This window comes from Empidonax traillii, unplaced genomic scaffold (assembly GCF_003031625.1).
Source record: "Empidonax traillii isolate 1590-97213 ecotype Southwest subspecies unplaced genomic scaffold, ASM303162v1 scaffold244:size1524873, whole genome shotgun sequence".
Taxonomy (NCBI): Eukaryota; Metazoa; Chordata; class Aves; order Passeriformes; family Tyrannidae; genus Empidonax; species Empidonax traillii.
In genome coordinates this window covers 526,966-551,917 of record NW_020955437.1, presented here as the reverse complement: position 1 = coordinate 551,917, position 24,952 = coordinate 526,966, and the positions used below count along the sequence as shown (strand labels likewise).

Here is a 24,952-nt window from a genome sequence, read left to right as displayed (position 1 = left end):
CTCTTTTTCTCTTTCCTTTTGCAATTTCACATTATAGCTTGGTCTACAGTTGTTGATTCCCTGCTCTACAAAGATGAGCTTCACCATGCTCTTGGTAGGTGATATCAGTGCCATCACTGACCAGGGTAGGAATGAGTACTCAGCCTGTGGGTAAGAGGTAAGTCAGCTTTTATTCACTATGGCACAGCTCTCTAAAGTTATCATTTTAGTATTCTTTGGAGAACTGGTCAATAATAAAGTGTGGTTATACCAGTCTTAGTTCCTAACATGTTTAAAATTTGGTTAGGTCCTTGAAGTAGAGGATTTGGATTTTGATTTTTAAACATTATAATGAGTTTCTCTGTGTTTTGCCCAGCACCTGTGTTTAGCCCTCCTCCCTTCCAAGAGCCCTTCCAAGGCTTTATGGGTAACCATCCTGCTACTGCCTGTGACTATTTTTACCTGAAGCCAATAGCCAAATACAGTTTCTCTCCAGTTGCCCAGCTGTGACTATGGTGAAGAGAAGCAAAGAAGCATGCAAGAGGGAATACTGAGTACTGACTGTGGGGTAAAATGCCAACTCTTGTCATAAGTCCCCAAGCAGTACTTCTAATTTCTGACATTCGTCTCCCTATACAGTTGTAAAGGAAGCTGTTCAGTGCTTGTCACTCTCTGGCTCACTCACAGCTGCTGAGCAAATCTTGCCTGGATTTTTAACTGAGAGGCAGCACCTTCATCTCCAGTCCTGCTCCTGCAGAGTGAGCAAAACGAGAAGGTCATGGTTCCTGTCCATTGTGCCACTGTGCGCTCTACTGCACATGCAGCCCAGCCTGCTGTCTCCCCGGCACGGCTCACCTGTCATCATGATCATCCCCTGGCTCCTGTGCCTGTCCAAGAAAACTAATATAAAATTTGGGTCATTTTCTTTTAACCTGAATTGCCTGGTATCTCTCCTTCAAGGACTTATCTAAGTTTTAAAAGTGTGAATAGGGAATATAAAAGTATAAGCACCCTTTATATAAAAGCCAGCTTACATTTTCCACATCAGTTGAGTTATTTCTCCAGCCAAAGTCATTAAACTTAGTTTCCCTGTGTATATACACTCTGGGACTCCACAATCTCCAGCTATGTGCTTTTGTGAAGTAACTTGCAAAAGGAAAAAGATAAATTTCATATTAAAGTATCTGTCACGTCAGAGATGTATACTGGGATTTTACTCAAAATCTGATAATGGTCTAAATCAGAATCTTGCATTTGATGGAGCAAAATGATCCTTGATAGCTACATTATTTTGCATAGAAAATTGAAATCTTAAGCCTTTTAATTAAGCTAGAATGTGTTTTTTGTGTGGGGTGGCTCATGTTAGCTGATTAATCCAGTTGGGTCATAGCAGAAGTTAGAACAGCTTTTTGTGTCATACATGGATTCCCAAGCACATTAGGGTGAGTGTAAAACTCCTTCTCTGTAAGAGGAAAGCAAGTGCAAAGAATTGCTCAGGATATCTGAGATTCAGGAGTTCAATTTTAATCTCTGGGCTGTCTTTCAGTCTGTAGTCCCAGCAAATGTGATGTTTCACAGGCTCTTTAGCCTTCTTTACCATCAGTACTATGTGTTTAGCCTTAACTAGCTATCTTTCACATGTTGTGTTCTAAATACAAACATAAAAGAAATGAATCTCTGGGATGGTTCTTTTCAGTACTGTGTGAACATGGTGAAGCAGGCATATGTGACTTTTTGTACTACTTTTGTTTTCTGAGTGTGATGTATCTAGGAGCTGGCATTGTAAATGGCGCTGCCTGCGTACAGCCATATCAAAATCTGTGTTTCCCAGTTAACCTGCAGTGCTTGAGCTCAGCAAAACTACTACATTCTGATTTTTTTCCTTCAAAGAGAGTACAGCTCTTTTCAGTTACATAACAGACTTGGGGTTTGGTTTAGGTTTTTTTTTTTTTTTTTTTAAGTTAAGCATACAATACCCATAAATAGGTCATTCTTCTGGACTTTGATCTGCCAGCAGATTTTGGGCTGGGAGTTCTTTCAGATTAAAACTTGGCAGTGGTACAGTTAAGTGTGACATTGTGGTCTGAATGCTTTCCCAAATTCTAATGTGTATCATATCTTCAAGGAGTGCTGAAAAGGGACTGATGGTATCTTATTTTATGGCCTGAAATATATTAAACATAGAGCTACTAAATGACTTGGCCATAGTTGCCCAGAAGGTCTGGGGCAGAGTTTTGAATTGTTTGGAGCCTAAAACTCTTGAATTTCTACTTTCCAATATTCTATCAGTATGACAGCCTTCTATTTTTTTGCTTTTATTGCACTCATATTTCATTACAAATTATTTCCATGGAATTACATATGCAAGAAATCCATGTGACTATATGTGAGGGATGTGTTGTATTTGCTGCCTAAAGCTCTGGCAGTATTATGTGCTGTTTACTCGCTGGGACTGTATTGAAACCATCGAATAGGACTGTGGTTGTTCTGACTCTGGCAGATCTCCTTGCCATACTTCATGCAGGCATTTCTTCACTCATGACATTTTTATTTCATCTAGCCTTTTCTAATGATAGTATGTGTGTGCTGCATGGATAAGTGCTGGGGAGCTGAGTAACTTTTTTTTCCTGCAAAGTTACTTAGCATAAAAAAGCTTTCATTAAAAAACTGTTACTTACACTGAGGTGGGTTTTTTTGATTCATCACCCTGTGAAATAATGACATCAGATTTGGTTGCCCAGACCTATTAGAAAACAAAACAAGACACCCTGCCCCAACACTCAAACCACCTTGACCAGCATGAATTGTGTGTTTCTCTCTCTTATGGTGTCAGTTGAATTACAGCTGAAAGTCTTTGTTACTTTGATCGGACTTGTGTCTGACTAACTGACCTTAAGTGGCCCTGGTTGCCACCTTCCAAAATTGACACATTGTGGTCATTTTAGTCTTTGTAGTTTCCTTGTTGTCCTGTGTCCAGTCATCCTGATCTCCTCAGCTGTTCCAAGAACCATGTTTTCGAGGTTTTCTGATGTACATGTCCCCCCTAGTTGAACGTGCTGCAGCCTCACTGAGCAACGGACCAAAAAATTCTCCTGTAAATACATCGTTCCGCATATCTCCAGGGAATAGAGCTGCCCACCTTCTCAGCATCATCGCTGACTGTTCAGTCATGTCCGTCTAATTGAGGTCTTGTAACGTTGCCACTGGTTGTCACTGCTCAGTGCAAACGTAAGGATGTCACCCCCGTGGTCCTTAAAGAACTGCTGGAGCTGACTTCACAGCAGGGCACAGGCATTTAGTGGGGGATGTTGTGTTGGGGGAGTGGGAAGACAGCAGTTTATTTTATTTTTGTAGGAGAAGGCTGGGAAAAACCATCCAGAAGACTTTGTCCTATGCTGATTTGGCAGTGTGCCAGTTTGTTTTGATGGTAGTTGGGATTCCTTCCTTTGTTTTAAAAGCTTTTAATAGTGACTGTAATTCAGAGGAATTTTTAAATCCTTTTCTCATTGCCTGTTGTAATGTTCATCTTGCTTTGATTTTGAGATGTTCTTTGATCAGCTGAGCTTCTGCACGAAAAATTGCCCAAATGTTATACTTTCTCCCCCTCATTCAAGTGAATTTCCTGTAGTTCTGCTTCTCTGAAGGTATTTCATGGATTTGTTTTCCAGCATCACTGTGCAGAGTACAAAGGTCTGCTTTTGTTGTTGCCTGTGAGGTAGTCTGCGCAAATTTGAGACTTACTTTTTAAAACCACAAACAAAAGACCACTTTTTTTTTTTTTTTTTTTCAGCAGAGTATTATAATTGGCCTAGTTTGAGGAGAGCTTGCTTTCCTGTACAGCACAAAAATGACTGGAAGGTTGTGGGGCTACAGAATAGTGGCAGATGGTGACATACAGCTAATAAGCAGGGGCTTGTGCTCAGCTGTCAGTCAGAAGGCCCCAAAGCTTTTGAACAGAGGATTTCCATCCTGCCTCCTGCCAGGAGTTCAAGCCCTCAAAGTGAGAATCCTGTGAGATAGCATCTTCAAAGTAGCAGAATTAGAGGTAATTTCTCCAAAGCACTGTATTTAAAATAAAAATAAGAATAAACCATGCACCTAAAAGGGCATACCTTCTTCAGATAGCTAATTCAGAAGGGCATTTAACTTGTGAAATTTGACATTAGCTACTGCTCACTGAGAAACACCTCCAGAATCTTAATTTGAGAGGGGGAGGGGGAAGGGAAGAAAGAGTGATTGGGAAAATGAACTGCTGGCAACGCTGCAGTGGTGTCTGCTGTGTTCGTGGTGACTAATGAATCTTTGCCCTCTCAGTGGCAGCAAACACACACAACTGCCTGGCCTCACAAGCCCAGCAATTACTGCTGGAAGAATTGGTAGGAAATGGAAGTGAAGTACAAATCTTTGCTGTTCCATCATTTCTGGTATGGAAATGAACTATGCTAATGGACTGGAAGGTGTTTATTTGCATTATGTAGTTTTTTACTGCTTGCTATTTAAGAAGATTTATCTGCAAGTCCTTCAGTTTTGTTCAGATTTTTCCCATTAGTTCGTAAGAGAAAAATTCCATTTAAAAAATGTGGGTACTACTCCCTCTGAAGCAGCTGGGCTGCTCTGTTTATACACCTTGGAGAAACCCAGCCCAGGTGACTTGAGATAAGAGCTGTTGTTCAAGCAATGTCTTGCTTTATCCTTTGCTTGTGTACTTGGTGTGCTCAGGAGCACAAACAATTGTGTGCACAGTCCTGAACCTGAGTGGCTCTGCGGTAGCTGGCTGGAGGTGCTAAGGATCACTACTTGGTGATTCTGCCAGCTCTTCCATTCTCCTAGGAGAGGAAAATAAATTTCTCCTGGGTTTTTTTTTCAGAGCCAAGCAAGAAGAAAAGCTAAGGGTAGGTACACAAGAGAGTTTGGAGAAGGGTAGCAGAATCAATGCTGTTTTCTTTTTGTGTGCCATAGGTATCCTTCAGGTTTCCCGCCTGGGCTTGTTAAGAGGGGAGAACAAAGGAGTTAAATGTAGTGAAATCATTTGCATATTCTTCATAGTTAAAGCTCCACGAAGAGATCAGTTTGACTAAGGTCCTTTGTATATTTAAATTAGAAATGTAACATCTGATAACCTGACAGAGCCTATCCACGGTGACAGAGGCATACATGGATGCTGAGGACACTGTTGAGGGGCAGAAAAATTACATCTGTCTTGCATATGGTTTTTACAAATCCTGAGGAAAAGGCTGTTTTCAGTAAAATACCTTTGTGATGGGCATGGTAGAAGATTTGAGATTTTAGTTCTGTTTTGCATTTGCTCTTTGTGAAATGCCTTGGTTTACATTCACAAACGTGGAAGGTCAGAGACTCTGAAGGGTTGTGTTTACATGATGGCTTTGTGGAGGGACCTGGTCCCATTTGGGTGATGGCTCATCATGTCATGTGGATCACTAAACTCATCTCTGCAGGCTGAGTGAAGTAGAGAAAGTGTGTATATTGTGTGATGTTATTTGTAAAGTATTAAAAGGTAGTCAGAAAAGTATTTTTAAAAATGTTGATGCAGTAATTGATTTTTTTTAAGAACAGCGTGCTTCAGTATATGCTGCTGTCTCTGATTAGTCTCTCACCTCTTAATTGCTGTGTGCCTCAGAGGTTCACCCTTGCAGCTGCAGTGGCATCATCGTAAATGGAAGGAGAAAAGCACCTGACTTTGTTTTTGGTTTGTCTGTTCATAGTACTCGTATGCAGTCATGAAGGAAGCAGCCGGAGATGTGGTGGACAGGGGGACCTTCTTTCCGGTTCTCTGGGAGTCTTAGCACACTGGGCATTTGTTGCTGGAGCTGAAAAAACAAATGGGTATGAATATTAATAATTAACTTAATTGTTGTGATTCTGTGTTCTCCTGTGGCAATGGTTGTAGACCTGCTGTATAAATTTCCAAATGAAATCGGAGTTGTTGGTACAAAGATATCCACGTACTTTTAAAAAATGTGTGTTCTAGAGCAATCTACGTAGTAATAGTTTAATAAGACAAACCCTTCAGTAATCTAACATCCCCAAGTCCTGAGGCAGAAGAAGAGCATGAATCTGGATCTATTCCAAGGACATTTATGTATGAGATAGGTATTTTCAAAACAATTGAATGTAGGCTGAAAGTACGAAGAATAAGTAAGTGGTAATCATTGGTAGTACCATCTCTGTAATTCAAAAAACATCTCATTTGGCTTTGTTTTTGTAATTTGGTGAATCCTTCTGCATTGTGCATAAGTAATTTAGTGGGGCAGGTAAGTTGAAACTTGCAAATAAAATACAGTTTCAAAGAGTGTAACTCTTTTAAGGCCAAAGGGCAGTCCAGTTTGGTTGTACATGAAGCAGCCATGCAGCTGACTGATGGCTTTTTGTAAATTACATCAATTCTTGTCTGACTGGTTGGTCCATATAGTCATGTAGTCTTTCTGTGAAAGCAGCTGCTTTAAATGAAGTTGAAAGGAACCCTGACATAGGGAGTTGCAGTCCCTCTTCTCTATAAGCAATAAGCTATGAAAGTTTGAGGAGTGGAGATCTTTTGTAGTCTTTTTGATGCTGCATGCAGATGCACACAATTAGATGTTCATAGGAGTCAATTAGTCTGTGTTTGTTTTACCACAAGGGGCAGTGCAGTAGGTGTGCTCCAGGAGGAATGAGGGACCAACTGAACCAGACCTTAAAATTCTGAACTCTAACGTACCCAAAATGGAAGAGTTGCAGCTGCCACTAAAGGAGGAATTTTGTTTTAATTCGCTAAAAGGGTGACTTCATTTTTGCTTGGGGTACAACAGAGCAGTATTAAATTGCTGGAGAAATTAGCAAAGGCAACACATGTTCTCCAGGCTCTCCTGACTTGAGCTCCTGTAGCTTTTCCAAATAGCTTGTTCAGAAACTCCGTTATTGTATAGATGAAGGAAAGAATAATTGGCATCAGCAATACATTGTGTCTCCTGTGGTCGTGTTAAGGTGACCCTTCACAAACACCTGCTGTACCAATCCTGTCTACCTTGTGTGTTTCAGGAGAGGAAGATGCTCTTGGGTTCAGTGAGTCAGGGCATCTGCTTGCAGACTGCACTGCAGGCAGTCCAGCCAGTCTTTCCACGCTTGTGCCTGACTCTGTCGTTTCAAAACAGGTCTGTGCAGAGTGGAATTTTGAAACAAGTGTTTTAGCTGCCTTAAGCCCAGGAGCCTGTGCACAGCTCGTTTCAGAGCAGTATTTGGGCATCCAGGATTGACTCTCGGGGTGGCTTAAATACTCCTGCACCTTGATGAGTTGTATGGAGTTGCCCCTTCAATAACACCTAATGGTAAACTCGTGTCCTGTTTTGCGTGTGCTTTAACATCAGGATCCTTCACGAAACTCTCACTTGGCCGAGGAGTAAGTAGGTCCTTAGTGACTCACAGGCAGCGATGCCTCAGCTGTGGCTGAGCTTTGTAAGGTTTTTAATCAGCCAGAACCTGGGGCCCAGGCTGCTGAACTATTCTGCAGGTGTTTTCTGTTGTAAGGCAGCAGAAGTGACTCCCATGGCCCAGCCTGTGAAAAGTGCTCTGGCAGTGGCAAGACTGTGCTGCCTTTTCCAGGGGAGGTTCAGCATTTGAGGTCTGGGGCTGGGTACACTCTCTTAGGCAGTTTGTAAGCATGGAGGAGACATTAAGGCAGTGTGCCCTAATTTCTGTCGTGGGCTATGGCTGTCACTGTACCCCTTTTTGGCTGGTATCATGAGGGCTCTGGAACAGTCACTATGGCCCTGTCAAAAATCATCTCATCTGCATCCCCATATCCTTCCCCCACCCCCTTCAAGACAAAACTCAACAGTTACCCAGCACATGGAGAGGAAAGGGACTTTAAAGGCTGCTAGGTGATACTCGGTCTTCTTCTATAGGAAAGGATGAAGCATCACATCAGTAAAACTAGACATGGATCACATTCTTCCCCACTTTTTAAGCCTGTTTTCCTCTTGTGTCCTTTGGCCCTGGTTTCTCAGTCATTCACATGCTATGCCATGGGTAGGGAAGTATTTGTTAAAAAAAAATCAGACGAAGATGTTCTGCAGTGAGTCTGAGAAACAGATGATTGTTTAAGAGGCTTTCCTGGCATTTAGGGGTACAAAGGTGATGCCCACCACGTTATGGATTGCACAGGAGTGTTTGGATTCTCTTGATAATGTGGGTTTTTTTTGTTTTTTTCCTTTTAGTCAAAATCCCTTTCTAGTGGCTGCGTTTGGAGCTTGCTCTCTCACAAGGCAGACTAACCACCAAGCCTTTCAAAAATTCGGACGTTCAATGACAGCCTCTGACATGGTTTCAGAAGTTGGAACAGCTTTTAGCAAGCTTTATGAAACCTGAAGCCAAAGCAGCAGAGAAGAAAAGGAAGAACAATGACTGCAAGAGTAATTACATGTACCGTAGAATTTACATAAGTAATGCACCCTTTCAAGTGCTGTAGCGACATTGGTATGTTAGGTAGATCTTTTTTATTTTTAAGAATAGAAAAATATGATTAATGTAGATATTTTTTAAGAGTTTGGAATACAAAAATGTTTTGGCTGAAATAAGCTGTAGTTGCAGATCTGTTATAATATAATAAAACTAAACTGAAAGTATTCCTCTGTTCTTTTTGATAGTTATTGAGCAATAACTAAAGTGTGAACAGCAAAAAAAATGCACTTGATATTTAGATAAAATTCTTCCACCAGCTCAACTGAATTTCTTGGATTACACCAAGGTTGTCATGTTGTCATTCTTAGAACCTCTGTCTAGAATTAGCTATTGCACTTCAGTTTTTTGCCATGCTAGTATATTAAGAAGCAAAAAATAAGCCTCTTTGGAAAGGGAATGCATGAGAGTTGCTGTAGATTTTGAATGTAATTAGTTGCCTTTTCTCATTCCCGGTCCCAGAGGCAGCATTCATTTGGACAAGGCATCCCTTCCTGCAATGTCTTATTTTGTTGTTTTATAAAAGGTTCCCCTCGGCAGAATAAGGATATACTGTAGGTATCTTAGCAGCAAAATTCATTAAACAGTAATTAGGCTTACCTGCAAAAAAATTAAATGTCTGTTTCTTTATCTGGTCTGAGTTCCTCTGGAACTCAATATGATAAATTTGTGAAAATACCATTTGGAGAGATACTAAATGGGGCAAGAAACTCAGTGATACCCAACAGAACTGTCAGACTCTCAGTGATCATGGAAGAGCAGAGTGCTTTTAAAACTCCAGTTGCCTGCTGGGTTAGAGCTCGGAGCAGACCAGCACACGGATCCATAGGTGGATAGTAATTAGCCAGCAGGAATACGGGTTGGAGGAACAGAAGGCAGCCCACAGCATGTACCTGTACCACCGAAGCAGTGTGCAGGCAGCTGTGCGCTGCAGGTTAAAGGCAGGAACGGGAAAACGTGGTTGGGTTTGAGCTTCAAGTGCAGTACTCAGTACTTTTACTGTTTTAGAGCAAAAAGCACAGAGGCTTTTTGCCTGAACTTTGCGAGACACAAAACACTGTTAGGGCCACACTGATCTGGCATGTTGGCAGGGCAGGATTTTTGCACACTATAATTTGGTGAACTTTTGGAGATTCAGTCAAAGCTTTTAGGGACTGAATCAATATGGAGAGGGGAGCAAATTCATGCCAAGGGCATTTAAGTGGGTACTGCCCTTGAGCCTCCAATCGAGCTCCCAGCGCTTATGCTCATTAAAGCGCAGGAACGAGCATATGACGTGTGTGGTTATTGCAGTAGATGTTACCTGTTCACCACAGCCCCTCCTGTGCAGGGCTCCAGCTCGAGGTTGGGATGTGGTGTCCCACAGACCAGTCAGACTGTGTTCTCATACCTTCAATAGCTGCCTGCAGTAAGCACCCCAAATCAGAAAGGCTGCTCCAAGTATTTGCCTTCAGCCCTTAGAGTTGATATTTCTGGATGCACTGTGACTACTACCTCACCCTGATGCGTTTTTGTTTTTCTTTCTAAACCAGTTACCTATTTTTAAAATAGGTTTTTAAATGTTTGCTCATGTTGCTCTATGAGGGTTCACAGACTACTCTTAAGAGATGAGGTTTTAGTGTTTAATTTAAGCAGTTTTGTAAACTGCATCTTTGGGGAAACTTAAGCTATTGTTATTTTTTCCCCCCTAAATCTGAGAAGCCTGACTACTTTTAAATTAAATCAGCAAGTTAAAACTGATTTTAAAACAGCTACTGGCTTTTTTTTTTTTTTTTTTGTATTTAGAACATCAGTGGTATTATAATCTAAATGGCATTTGTAGGCGAAGTCAATCAATTAACAGAGCTCAGTACAGATTTCAACCTGCCGTGTTGGTTTTAGATCTACACAGAAGTTGTAACTCTGTTATTCACTAATGTATACAAATTGGTACATTTTTTAAACATTCTGGAAATGTAGCAGTTTCTTTTGGTAGGAAATAAAAATAATAGCAAATTGACTGTGTGGACTTTGTTTGGTGTGTGGTGATCACATTTCCCACAGCTGAGCTGCCTGCTCCCCCTTCGCTCTAGTTTGCTACAACACTGGCGCTAGCAGAGTACAGTACCAGCTGTGTCAAATAAGCACCTGCCCCAGTGCTGGTGAAGAGACACCCCCCTCTTTTCTAGAAGTACCAATAATGGAGAAAGGGAACAGAAAAACAGCTACATGTTTTATCCCTAACAGTAGAAGAGAAAGCCTTAATCCTTTGGAACAGACAGTTTGAAAATACAATGCACAGAAGTGCCCTGTAGATGAACCCCTGTTCTGCTTGGTTTTTATCTTTTCATAAATGGATTAAAAGAAAGTGTGCTTAGAGGTAAGTACCATCCCTGTACCAACTCATCCCTTAGAACACGGGTCACCTCACATGTAAGAGAGGCCTCTGCACCTCTGCCTACAGCCACAGCCTCCAGGGACTGTTTTTAATGCAAACTGTGGCAAAAGCAAAAAGTTAACTGAACAGGTAATAACTAAACATCCTAATTTTATCTTCCTAGTTATGATGGAGAGATCCTGAGTGTGCTGCACTCCCAGGGCTAGAGAAATCTCAGTGTATTCTGTGCAAAAGCAAACTGCATACCACCATATTACAGGTAAAGGTTTCACAGGACCAAACCACCACCACTGCAACAAGGAAATACTTAAAGGCTAAAAGTGCCCTCCACTTCTCTGTCTGAGAGGAACAGAACTGTTGAACCAACAGGCATCAAACTGTTTTCACCTTCAAAGACAGGCCCAAGTTCTTGCCTCTTCCTTCGCTGTGTTTAATTCTCAGTGTCAGGTCAGCAGTAGAGGGTGCAAAGGCAGATCACAGAGCACTTGGGGCTGGGACATTTCTGCAGCAGGGTATGCCAATGTCTGTGTAAGTCAGTGCAGCTGCTTCCTTGCTGCCCTGCATTCTGGGTGCTTCTGCCATGTGCGCTTCAAAGCCTGTATTTATTTACCCAATGGTAGTGCCAGCAGTTTTGCTCAGATTATTGTTGCTAGCCATTTTGTTCCACAGACTTTATTTGGAAAGAATCAGTATTTACAACAGTTGCCAAAGCAGCTGAAATAAAAAACAAGTCCAAAGATCAGCTTTTTTTCTCAGTCTGCTGCTCTGTCTGCCCTCCTTCCACAATTTCCCAGGTTGAAACAGCAGCTCTGTCCTGTAAGAAAAAGTATCCAGGTCAGTCCCAGCATGTGAAGTCACAGGTTTTTAAACAAGATTCATGCAGCAAAGCTATTAATCCAGTTAGTCAGGCAAAGGAGGTGGTGATACCATTTCAGAGGAATGCCACTGCCAATGCCCAGAGCTGTAAAACAAACCCAGATAATCCTTCCCAGCTAAGAAGGAAGAAATACACAATGGAAATGTCACCTCTTCAGCGTGGGATGCTGTGGCAGGGTGTAGACTCTCACATAAGTAGCTTCTGCTCAACTCCTGCAATCGCATTTTCATGTTTGGCTCATGTACATGGAAAACACTCAGGGTCAATACATGAGAATATATTGCTGAACATGTCTGATTTCCTTCTGAACTTGAGGATAGTCTAATACTGTCATATTTTTGAAAGACAATACTACAATCAAATGGAATATTTCTGACTATTTAGATCCAGCTGTTTGCAATGGTTGAAAAGTTGATCTGAATATTAAAATATGAGCTCTGACTCATGAGACATGCTGGGATACAGTGCTGAAATTTTTTTTACATCGAAGTGAAAACTATTTTTGATGCATAAATACACAATTACTACATTTCACTTAGCAGCACAGCTGAGCTTGCATTTCAAGCATGCTATAATGACAAGACAAATGGGTATTTTCTTAATCAGTTTTTTGCAAGTTATGTAACTTCAGGCAACATCATCTGCATCAAGCAGCCTGAGAGAAGAAACTACAAATTCGAAGCTGAAGGAGAAATTACCCTTTTTACAAAGTTGATTTTTAAGGAGATTGAGTTGCTTCTCGAGCCAACCCATCCCTGCCCTCCCTCAACCAGCGGTGTTCCTAGAGTCTCCTCTGCATGGAGATGAGGCTTATCTGCTTCATCTGCTCCACTGCTTTTCCTCCTGCACGTGGACTTGAGAAGTTGCTGGCTTACTTGAGCCTCATGTAACAGAGTGGAATGGAATATGTTAGCAGAGGCATTGCTGTGTGCATATCGTCAGGCTCAGAAGTTTTGTGGCATGTGTGTTCTGGTGAGCCTGTGTGAGGAACTGCAGAGCTGCATGGTCGCAGGACTCTTTAGGATTTGCAAAAACCAAGATGAGAGCAACCTCCACGGCACACCTTTGGATACCTCCATGGTATCAGCAAAAAAAGCACGAGTTCAGCTTTGGATCTGTGCTGTGTGCGCTCATCTGTGCATGTGTGCTTTGTCTTCTGGAGCAATCCCTTCTAGGAGGAGCAGGAGACAGATTGTGCTGAGCTTCAGGTTATTAAAAACATTTTTTAAATAAATGGAATGGTCTGAATCCTGGTTCTGGCCAATTTCTGTGAAGTTTTCATTTTTAAATCCCTTTAAAAAGAAAGCAAAACAAATCTGCACAAGGGTGGAAATGGGGCTCTGGCTGTTCTGCCAATAGATCAAAAGGCAGGCTTCTTCTCCAAGACTTTGAAAATCCAAAAAAATTAAAGGAAGCGGATATTCCAGTTTTCCAGAGTCTTCCTCTGCTTTCACAGCTGTAGCTCACCACCACAGTGCCTTGCCCCTCACCCGGATCAGCACACTCGCTTTCATCCAAGACCCTCAGACGGCGACCACGCTCCGTAGCTGTTTTTAACAGGTGTGCTGACAAGTGACAGCTCTCACATCAGGCAACCAAAGCAGATGTAGAATGTCCCTCCCTGATGACACTGTGCTTTATATCCCCACCACCGGCAAAAGGGTGGAAGCAGACTAGGCAGGCTCAGTTCCCGAGCAAGGGAAAAATAAGCAGCATAAACTAGAGGGAGGGAAAACAACACTGTAGAGAATACAAGGATTTGTCTGCACACAGGGAGCAACACTGACCCACCCATGGGTGGAGCAGAGGGGAGAAGGGCAGTGAACAAGAGGAACTGGAAGAAGCAGTGCCATTACAGAAGTAACAGCTCCTTGAAACCAAGAGAAGGCGGTAACACAATGGATGGGCTTCTCTTGAGCAAGAGGTGCGCCACTGAGGTAAAGAACAGTGGCATTAGGTGTAGGGTAAAAGTAGAAAGCAGGAAGGAGAGGAGTGGTACAGGAATCAGGCAAAGCACTTGTGGCTCAGGACCAGTTGGGAATGGAGCTGCTGAAGACAGAAGAGGCTTTCTCATGAGGACTTACTTTTGGTGGGGAATTTGGGGAGGGTAGAAGGAAGACAATTTTATAAGTCATCTCAGTTTACTTTCCAGTTCCTTTGCAATCTTTTTTAATATTGCACACATTACTCATACCTTTCCCTCTGGATTGAACTTGGGCAACTTAGGGATTCCTGAATATTAGATTTTCAGTGGCTAAACAGCACACGCTTAGTAACTGCAGAAGTAGGTACAGCTTGCATGGAGACACGAGGCTGAGGGGGAGCAAAAGAGAAGGCAGCAGTACTGCCAGACAAGGGCTGGACTTTCACCTCCTGCTACTGCAGTCACACAGGGAGCAGGGGACAACACTGCAAGCTGCTGAAGGGGACCAAAGGGCAAAAATAAGTGTTGTCTTAAAAAATTATTAACAGTCTCACAAAGAGTGTTATTGTCTTCTACCTTTATGTGGATTCCGAAGGCAGCAAGGTCTTCACGAAGACTGTCACAAGCCTCCAGGAGGGGTTTTCTCTCACGCATTAACTGCTTCCTCTTCTCCTTCTGCTCTTGTTTGGGTTCACTGGCTCCTGGAGCCCCCTCCACTGGCACAGCGCCTGCTGCTTCGGGCAGAGCCAGCGCGTAGTGACGGACCCTTGTGCGGAACCTCACAAGCTCGTCAAGGACATTAGAGAGCACTGCAGAGTTGTCTCCTCCCACAGCCCCCTAGAAATCAAACAGGGTGCTTTACAAACATCTGAGAATGGTATTTAAAAAAATCAACCCCAGCTCAGCAGCACACATTTGAGGCCTCATCACCTCTCTTGGTTGTGCACCTTCCATATGTTGGAGACATTAAAATGTCACCATCTCACTAATGCTGGACAAAAAGTTACAGTGGAGTCACATTTGGAAGTAGTTCAGTGTATTCATACACAGGAAAGCATGTATGTTGGAGCAGAGTGCTCTGACATGAGCATAACACACTGCATAGCCTGAGTGTGGAACTTGTCACCACAGGAAACCTCCAAGATGCCGGAAGTGTGCATAAGTTAAAAAGGGGTTAGACAAATTAATGGAAGAAAGACCTGGCAACAGGAATCCAACTCAGCAAGGGATGTCCAGCCACCAGCTCAGACAGCTCCTAGGCTGTAAAAGTCCAAAGACCTCACGAATGCATCAAGCCCTTTACTCTGCCTTTGAGCTCCAGGCCTTCTTCAGGAAATACAAACCAGGAAAAGTAAGTATTTTCACTTTAAGTCTCTAGTCCAGCCTTTCTCCTTGCATCAACAGAAAAAATCTCCCCAAGTCCATAAAACTTTCACCTGATCCACCTTGCCCAAAGTCACAGCCAGTCAACCCAACAGAGCAGCAGCCATTCCACATGGTGAGTGGGCGTTTGCTGTAGCCAAGCCCCTCCTTCCCTCAGCCAGCTCCGAGCTTCCTTAGCCCCCTCTGGCTTGGTAGAAGTCTTGCTCCTCCTAGAGAGTCCTGGTCCAACAGCTGCCAGGACGGGAGCTTGGGAGTTAGCTGAAGAGGAAGGCCACTCCTCAGCACTGGCACAGCCAGGCTCCTGGTCTCACTCTTGGCAGAGAGACCATCTCTGTTTCTCATTAGAGGCAAACTCCTAAGGGGCAGGAAAAGGATGAACCTCCAATAAACAAGAGAAGGCCACAGCGGTATTTTATCAGTAAGACGTGAGAGGGGGAGCAGCCAACAGAGCAGTGAAACATAAAGCGCACCAAGGCCAGGGGTGAAGCTGCCGCCAGCAACGCTCATCTGGGAGCAGAAGAGCAGCTGAGTAATTAAAGCCAGAGGGGACTGTAGTCACTGAACAGCAGGATGGAAAGTAAAGGGAGCAGTTTCAGAGGTCACTGACAAACAGGAGGAGGAGGAGGAGGTGAGGGGAAAGCTATTGAAGATAAAGTATGAGATGCAGCAAATTCCCCAAGCTTTCAAAACATGTAACCATACTAAAGAAAAGGTTTATGAGACTGAAGAAGGCAATAAATCTAAGTGCCAGAAATGCTCCAGAGTAACCTGGGGTAGGTAAAAGAGCAGGATAAATGCTTAAATACAGAAGGGAGAGAAAAGACAAATGATGATGGGAGTAGCAAACATGCCTCTACAAACACGGAGTTCAAACAAGGCACCTACTCAAACACTGCTCCCTGTATCCTCCACACTAAGCTGTTGGCACAGCAGTGGCCAGGCCAGCCAGCCCTCTCCCAGACAGCCCACATGCCAGGACTCACAGATGCATGCCTGGGGCTACCTGGCTAAGGGGCAAAAAAGGTGGGATGCTGAGCTGTTGTGGCTGGTCTCAAGGTCAGAGAACAATGCCTGCACCATTTTATTTACTAACGTGGTAATCTTCTGATGAAGATTTTGATGGATTAATATACTGGAATCTAAAAGAACAGAGGGACAGAAAAGAGTCTGATGTGCTTGCTCCTTTCTTCCTTCCTCCCTCCTTTCCTCCCTCCCTTCCTCAGACCAGCATCTTCTGCTGATCCTGTTGCCACAGAGAAACTAGCACAGCTTACAACAAAGAGAAGCATTCAGATACTTGTTTCAGGAAAAACATAGGTGCAACAGACACCTGCATACAGACAGCCCAGAATCTGGAGGACTGACTTTACCACACAAATTAAAGAAAAATTAGTGTTTCGTATGCCACTAAAAATTAAGATGCAAACTACAGGCTATGAGGAATAACACATGGCCAAATCACATCCAGCTGCTGTTCTGAAAGACATTTTGTGAGAAAATCCATAAAGAACTGAAGTAAATAAATGCATTTATTGCTATACTGCTTGACTTTCAGAGGATGAATAATGTTATGTACATTTTCTTATCCTCTTGTCCCCCTCCCCAAAATAAATTTTTGCAGAACAGTTTCTCTAAAGAAAGTTCTCCACTTCTTGGTATTCAACTCTATATTTGAGCAGGAGAGGAGCACAGAACAGCCTGCTATTCTCCAACATCTTGTGTCATTTTAAATGCTCCCCTTCCATACATCAGGATATCACCTCCATATTTATGACTCTCTTTCCTGTGCAGTACTTTGCTTTGAGCTTTTTTCTTCTTTTTTTCTCTCCCCACTCTTATCTTTCCTTTTCTTTTAAGGCCCCCCTCTGCGCCTCAGTGCACTCCCCTCCCCACACCCCACCATGGCTCAAGGCAGAGCAGCCCCTTTCCCCCACCCCTGCTTTCTGCAGAGGAGCAGGACCCCAGCTCCTGCTCAGTGCAGGGGGGTCACAACTGCAAATATTTGCACTGCTACCGAATCCAGCCTGGGTGCCACCATCAGAAAGAAGAGGAAAAGCTGGGGGAAAGCCAGACACACAACAGGACCGACTTAAAAGGCCTGCAATGCCAACTTTTTCTCATTTCATTTCTCAGACTTTCATTTCCACAGCACCCTTGGTGCAGAAACCACACAAGAGTACCTCTGAGAAGAAAAAAGCCTACACTTTGTTCCACCTGCTCACACGCTCTCCTAAGACATCACAGAAGAAACTGGAAGCAGAAAGGTTTACTAAAACCATCAATTACTTTGTTACATCTGATGCTTTCGAAAAGCGTTCTATAAAACATAACACTGGGGATGCTACCATATACTAGAACACACAGAAGAGATGTTTCATACCTGTCTTTCTCCAAAGGACATCCCAAGGGCATTGAAAAAACCTTCTACATAGGAAATAATGCTTCCATACACAACAGAGCTTCTAGGAGATCCAGCATCCTGTTAAAAAACACTCAAAAGAGATTGCCCAGTCAATACATATTACAGAACCCAGCATCTCTCTGTAGCCTAGTCCACAAGGGAAAACTATTGCTAATTATATAGATCTACCTCCACCAGGAACACCTGCCCAGACGGGCAATCCTACAAAGATATAAAAGCACCTCACAGCACAAAGGGAAAAGATTTAAATAAATGAGGGAAGGGAAGAGCTTATCACCAACCTGCACAGCGAGGACAAGAGATGCTTGTGAAGCTGCTGTGCATTACATGTGTGCAGTGAATTAGACATAAAAATAGCACTTCTGGGCATGAAAGGGCTGTGTGTTTGGCAACAAAATAAAAAGAAAAAAAATCCCAGATTCACGGGCACCTATAGTATAAAGGATAAAAAAAATAAAATCATTCTTTGAGTGTCTTACTGATTTGATCAATGTGGAGACCTCTTAGAGATAGTGTATGGTACTTTGTCATGCCCTGGTAGCACCAGAAACCAGCAGCAGCAGCAATAAAATCAAGATTAAATGATAGACTGAGGAGCAATTTAAGGGACTAAGCCTTGCCTAAAAAATAAGAGTGATGACACACACAAGCAAATGAACAGCTGCTACTGGATTTTATCCGACATCTTCGTTAGGGCCTAACATAAACCATAACCTAAAATATGTGGAAGATCTGAACTGGGAGGAGCTGGAGCAGGCCACTGAGACAAAGAAACAGGAACATGCTAACTCAGCTAAGAATGACAAGAAGGTTAAAGAGAGGAATAAGTACTTATGTGGATTTACTCCCAGCTCTTAAGAAGAAAAATTACAGACAGTGCCAGTAACAGGGAACACTCGGACATCTGGGCTGTACCCAGAAAAGCTCCACCACCCCAACCAGAAATCAGAGGCAGCTGCCCCACAAATACCCTATCCCATTCTCAGCAAAAGAATTGGCAGGAGGAATTTGGGGGAGAACAAGAAACGACTGACTAAATGAGGTTACTTGTATTTAGGAGCGAATTTGCTTAGAGAGTTATTTTGTAAAAGTGCTTTTGTAAAAGGCTAAGGGCAGAATTTAAAGCCAATGCCGAAAGAGGACCAGCAGGAGGCAGGATTTCTCAATCAACAGGCCAATTCTCTCTTAAAATCAGTTATTACCATGTACTGAACGTTTCTTTTACAGCACAAACATGGTGAACAGATGACACCAGCAATCAAGGAGCGCAGCAACAAAACTGAGGTGCTTGCCTTGAGTGACAGAGGGAGCTGTTGGTAAATGGAGACCCACAAGGGCTTTAGATTGTGTTTATCACTCAGGTCTTGTCCTTTCCAGCTGCCTTGTTTGGGTCAGCATCAAGAGATCATAACAGGGTCTCAATTCTCCAAAAGTCATCTGAAGACAGACTCATGCAGTAATGCTGATGCCACAAGTTACAGACAGCAGAATCCACTCAGTCCCCAACCCTGAGCTCGTCCCCAGGACTGCCCCGTGCATATGGGGTTGTCTGCCAAAGCCCCTGCAGGAAGCCCCCACCCCCATTTCCCAATTTAGGTTAATTTCTGTGCATGGATATTAAGCGAAGAAGCAGAGTAAGAACACTAAAATTAGCAGCATGCCACAGTGGCTTCAGGCCTTTCAAAAGCCTTAGGTATAAATAATATAGGGCAGCAGGAAAGAAACATCCTCTGGACACAACGAAGCACAAAACAATATCCATGCACAATTCCTGTGATAGGGTCAGGACAAATAGGCTCCATTAAGGTCAACAATTTATGGAGCTTTGTTTCTGCTGGTTTCTTATGTGAACAATAAACTAATCTGTCTGCATTAAACAGTAGGACAGTGGACAGCTGTCATTTTCTGATCTCTGTATCCTAATGGGTTACCTTAGTAACAGCCTTAAGCTGTCTGTTGCCATGGTGAATGAGGTCCATAATTGCTGCAACAGCCCTGGAGGTGTCAAAGTCATCTGCAAACGCAGCCTTCACGGTTACTTTTGTGTTGGCTAGCCTTCAAGAAGAAAAGGTAACATTTAAGATAAGACAAACAAGATGCCAGCAGAACTCTGAATTCATCAGCTATTCAGCTAGAGGGAGTCATTGAAAGGACACTGTCACCTCCTTCCTAGCTGTCCTGTGATGGGCAATGCTACACTGATCAGGGAGAATACATCTTTCAGCTGTGAGGGAAAAAACTTGACACGTGTCGAAATCCGAAGTGTTACATCCATTCAATAAATACACATGGTTAATCACAAGAACCAACAACAACAGAGCAAAGTTTGCTGTAATCATTTTAAAACAGATGGAAAATGAGGTTGATATTAAGCACATCGAAAATCTTGCTAAGTTCTGGGTTTTTTTCCAGCAGCCCATTTATCATGCTAACAGCACGCTTCTCTTCCAAAGCCACGTCACAGGCATCACTCCAGTGCCTGGCAAGAGAGCTGTCTTGGGGGTGGCTAGGAATCCTGTTGGCAAGATCCAGCTCAGAATCAGGCACCTCTTCCTCATTTCCCAGGTGATTCCAATCCCAGCCCTGGGACTCCACTTGCCTTGGGCCAGATGGAAGAACCATTTGCATACACAGCCCCAAAAGCCAGCAGGCAACCAGCACTCATCCCTGCAGAACCAGTGCCACCTGCTGCAGCCACTCTCAGCAGGGGGATGAGGAGAGCAGCAGGAATAAATGGGGAGCTGCAAACAGCTGCTGGCAGCGAGTTCTCATACACAGCCAGGCGAACCAGAACTCGACAGCACTGACCCAAGGATGCTGTTTCCCAATAAAGCTCAAGGAGCAGGGTTAGCTGGGGAACCCCAAACTATCCTAGTGTCTGTCTAGGGCTCTCCTGAAACTTTTTTGGCTGTTTCTGAATGTTTCTGTGTAGAATGCTTGCCTCCCCTCAGATATCAGATGGCTGCTGTCCTAATTCATTCCTCTTTCCTGCAAGTTTCCCCCTCTCCACTGAGTATCCAACACTTTCCTAATTAAGAGCTTTGTTACATATTGGTTGTTTTTACACCTACAAATATACAAGTTGCGCCTTCCCACACATCCCCTACTGACAATCCATTTCAACTTCCTCGGGTTTCTCAGCTTTATCTCTCACCAACAGATCTCCTGCAGCCTCCTGCTGAAGGATTTGCTTTTGCCAAATACCACAGCAAGTTAATTCAACTTCACTTCCCTGCAACATGCTCCAATGCCCTTTCCAAGCCTTAGTCAGTGCAGCCACAAGCTTCCCCCCCAGTGAGGTGCTTGGCACACAAGGCAGCTGCCTCTCACTTCTACAGCACAGACCATTTCCCCTCTGATGCTGCATCCCAGAGCTGCCTGCACTTACCTTGTTTCAGGGCACTCAACAGCCCTCCCACCCTGACTCCAGAGCACTGTGTCCTCCTCTCAGCTTTGCACTCATCACAGAGCACATCTCAGTCCTGGAATATGATCTGGTTTCCATAAGGGACTCCAAAGAAGAGTCTCCTCACCCCTGTCAGGTTCACAATTCCTGTGACATCCCTGCCCCTGGACACTTCGTTAGTAACCCCTTCTCTCCTCTGCTGCACACCACAGTGCCAGCCAGCTCGATTTCGAGTTCATGTGCCCAAGGTGTGTTACTCTTCAGTCGTTCTCTTTCTCCTCCAGTTGCTAATGCACTGACCTCTCCTTATGAGCTGGGTACCCTCACAACTGCCATAGCTTTGCCTTCTACATCACCCAAGAGGGCAAAGATGCCTGTATTAGGACAGCCACACGAGATAAATAACGCAGATTTTAAAAACACAATGAACTAAGTGTAGTGGACTATAATGAAAGGCAGTTGGCTAGAAAGAGAAGAAAAAAAAGCTGCCCTTGGTGAAGGCTGGAAAGGAAGACTGATGCACAGTCCCTCTTGTCCTGCTTCTTAAACAGAAGTCAGAACACTGGTCAGCCCTCTGAGCCTGTCAGCAGAGTACTGCTCAAATAATCCCAACCTTTAAGATACAGGAGGTGCTCTTACCGTTCCCACAGTATGTCTTCTCTAATAGGGTCACACACCAGCTGTCCTTTTATATATGCATTTGCATCTGTAATAAATGAGGAGGTTGCCTGAAGAAGGTTCTTTGCATCATCCATGCTCTTGTCACTGAATTCCACTGCTAAGAAAAAAAGAAATAAGGCATTATGATGAAGATAATGTTGTCTGTCATACATAGGAACAGTATTTTGAGATGAAGGAAAATTTTGTTATTATTTGTATAGCAAACTTTTCTTACCATTAATTGCACATTCTTCATGGACACTAGGTGAATTAAATCAATATAAAACCAATCACCACATATGACAAAGTATTACCAATGGGAAAAGTATCAGACTGACTCTAGAAATTGAATTTGTTAGTTGACTGAAGCAACCACTGTTCGACTTTAAATTTTTTCCCCATTACTGAATCTCTCTGCAAAGTTATTAATCCAAAGCTTTAGGATTTAATATATTTCTAAGCATTTCCCTAGATTTAAAATGGAAGTACACACCTCTTAATTTTGTTCCTAATTTAGGTAGACATAGTCTGTATTTGGAGACCTCCAAAGAGGCGTAACCCTCACTACTGACTCTGTGAGGAATCCAGGCTTAACCTTTAAGAGTTAAAGGTCTGCTTCACCAACATCTAAAATCTAGATGGACCTTAAATTTTGTGGCCTACCTTCTTCACTAAATATACAATTCCTTCACAATATCAAAGCTCAACTGACCACACCAGTTTGCAAAAGCAACTACTAGAGAAAATACAAACTGCTGAAACCCATAAGGGCATGTCTGGGATGGGATCCATCACACCTCTTAAAGTCACTGGAAGGAAAGATAAAACCATAAAGTAAATGATTCACTGCATCCCAAGCAAAGCTCTGCTTTATGATGAGATCTGCTGCACCCTAACCCTACAGTGCTTCTCTTCCTCCAACCGGAAAAACAACATTAGCCACACCACTAACCAGGCATCCATGCACACCGACAACCCCTACACTGCATTCAGCTGAACTCCGCTTCAGCAGACAATTCCACTTTGGGAACAACCAGCATCCACTCCTGCTGGCTATGAGTTCAGCAGGCTCCTCTCTGCCTGCCTGCGCCCTCAGAAGTGCAGGTGCTAGACTGGCTCCCTCTCATTTCTACTGTGAGCTGCTATCAGCAGGAGGGTTTTCTTTAAATTTGTACAGTAATGTGCAGTTTTCTATAGAAGAGCTCTTGGACCCCACACAAGAGAGCTCCCATGACTGTGGTGGAAGCTGTGTCCACCTAGGACAAGACTAAATTTAAATTAATTCCTTTCCACAATATCACATCGGAGCCATATGTTGCCAGTGCCATATTGCTTCAACATTTTATACCAGACCTCTGCAATAAGTACGTCCAAACTACATCTTGCAGCATATTCCTAATCTCATCAGCACTGAGCATCATCCACAACAATCTCACCTCAGCTCACCCTACAGTCAACTGCTTTGTGCAATCACCCAACGCTGCCCAGACACCTTAGGGCAGACTGTCTTAGCAAGGGGACAGATTTAAGAGGGCAGAAGTAGCTGGATGTGAGACCTGATCTCAGTTCAGTTAGCCCAAATTCCAAGGAAGCTCAACTGTTAAAACCACTCTCCTTAGGATTTACCCCAGTATAACTAAGGCACAAGCCTGGACCTGAATTTGACAGATTTTTCACTTGTGTGTAATTAAAAATCTGCATTACTGCCTTATTAACCTATTACTGATTTTAAAATTAAGCTTTACTCAGTTTTTAAAAAGACAAATGTACAGGCTTCTAGAAAACAGTGAGATATTGAGAGAGATCATTTATATACTCTAGGATTACTCAAGTGATTACCCTGGTTACAGGAACTCTGCAAGGAATACCTGATGTGAGTTTATCCTGATGAAGCCTGCTTTCATTAAAGCCATTCTTCATCCCCAATTCAGGGCATTCTCCTAAACCACTGCCTGCAGACACTGCAAACCCACAGCTCAGCAGGGGAAAGCCCAGCTCTATAGACTTTCACCACAGTCCCTACTCCTTCCCTCCTTTGCCACTGAGGGCATCATCACTGCATCATCCAAGTAAAAAAAAAACCTATGTTTATTAGCATCAACAAGTAATTACAGACCAGAGGGGTCAAAACATTGCAGTTCACTCAGGTCCACAAAATCACCAGAGCTTTCTGGTGACCAGGAGAGCATTCTGGAGCTAGAACCCCACTGCCTGCAGCAGGTTCACAGCCCCTCCACATCAATGCATAGAGTGAAGCCACTGCTGATGAGATGCAGAAGGAAAAGCACTGCCTCACAAGGGGGTTCCACAGGGCTTCAGAGATGGCACCTCCCCTTTTAAGCTGTACCCAGAAGCACCTGGCAGGCACATTGGTGGAGTGTTTCACTTTGCTACTGCCTATGGTACCTAGGAACAACCTTTTCTTTCAGGTGTATTAAAGGGTGGTGATTCAGGCCTAGAAGGGAACAGCCAGAAGCATCAGCCAAAGCAAAAGGCCGAAATAATGACCAGTGCCCCCAGAGCTCAGCTTCGTGCTGAGCAGCTCTGCCCCACCAGCCTGAAAAAGGGTGAAGGAGCACGGGGACCCCCAGCAGAAACACACTGTGGAAGGGTGATGTCCTCCATCAAAGTCTCTTCTCTTTGTCTTTTCTCCTCTTCCCCAAAAGCCTACAAAAATCTTTTACATGTTCAATCCAACGAGTGTGGCAGCACCACCTGATCCCCCAAACCTGCATTTTACAAACCGCTTTCCTTAACAGGCAGGGGTGGCAGGAACCATTGCTGACAGGTTTAGGTTATAAAAACCTTCTAAGAAACAAACAGAAGGTGCTTGGGATCTCTCTTCTATAAAAACACTTAGGAGCAGACAGCAAGATGAGCAGGAGAGCAGTAAACTTATCTTTAGACCAAAGTGAATTAATAGCAGGGACACAAACTGACAGGCAGCACAGTAAATACAGCCTCAGCAGGGACTGACTCTGGCTCTTTACTGGGCAGTAATAACACACACCTCGTAAGGTGGAGGTGCAAGCGCATCAGACTTCCAAGTAACCCTCACTAGCCAACAGACTTACTGGCACTACGCTCTGATAAACCACCACAGTATCCTTTCATCAAAGCCGCCCCTATCTGCACAGGTAGCTCTCTTTTTTTACCACAGGAAGGTGTTTAACCTAGAGTTAATGCAAGAAAAAGGTCACCTCCTTCTCAAAGAGGTTCAAATGCAGCCAGCTGACGTGCAGTGGAGAAGGCCTGCAGGCAGCTCTCCCTACAGGGCTCCAGCGACATTCCTTGCCCTGAGGCAAGCTTAGGAATTAACAGACATTTAACTCTCCCTTGTTTACATGGCATACATATATCTGATAGTGTAGTAGATGTTATCCTTTTTCCTTCTTTTGTTTTAAATACACATTTGTTCAAGACTCCCAAGTGCCTCCAGCTACAGCCAGGGAACTATTTTTATGTGTCCATGG

The 24,952-nt window shown here is 43.5% G+C and overlaps 2 protein-coding genes across 11 annotated transcripts in view; one reads left to right on the top strand and one right to left on the bottom strand.

The window, feature by feature from the left end:
- NAXD (NAD(P)HX dehydratase) overlaps positions 1 to 9,033 on the top strand; it is a 49,721-nt gene extending 40,688 nt beyond the window's left edge. For 5 of the 6 annotated variants that reach the window (XM_027888677.1, XM_027888674.1, XM_027888676.1 and 2 more), the window contains 2 exons: positions 5,703 to 5,823; positions 8,190 to 9,033. In XM_027888677.1, the coding sequence (XP_027744478.1) occupies positions 5,703 to 5,823; positions 8,190 to 8,340 (272 nt within the window). In that variant the 3' untranslated portion in view covers positions 8,341 to 9,033. Of the gene's footprint in view, positions 1 to 37; positions 158 to 5,702; positions 5,824 to 8,189 lie in introns of those variants that run through there. The other variant, XR_003571742.1, reaches the window with a different exon arrangement.
- A 2,417-nt stretch (positions 9,034 to 11,450) lies between these two features.
- The window catches only part of CARS2 (cysteinyl-tRNA synthetase 2, mitochondrial), a 43,972-nt gene continuing 30,470 nt past the window's right edge, over positions 11,451 to 24,952 (bottom strand). For all 5 annotated transcript variants that reach the window (XM_027888684.1, XM_027888685.1, XM_027888687.1 and 2 more), the window contains 5 exons: positions 21,459 to 21,597; positions 19,345 to 19,468; positions 17,372 to 17,470; positions 14,185 to 14,445; positions 11,451 to 11,621 (listed from right to left, as the gene is read on the bottom strand). In XM_027888684.1, the coding sequence (XP_027744485.1) occupies positions 11,547 to 11,621; positions 14,185 to 14,445; positions 17,372 to 17,470; positions 19,345 to 19,468; positions 21,459 to 21,597 (698 nt within the window). In that variant the 3' untranslated portion in view covers positions 11,451 to 11,546. The remainder of the gene's footprint in view (positions 11,622 to 14,184; positions 14,446 to 17,371; positions 17,471 to 19,344; positions 19,469 to 21,458; positions 21,598 to 24,952) is intronic.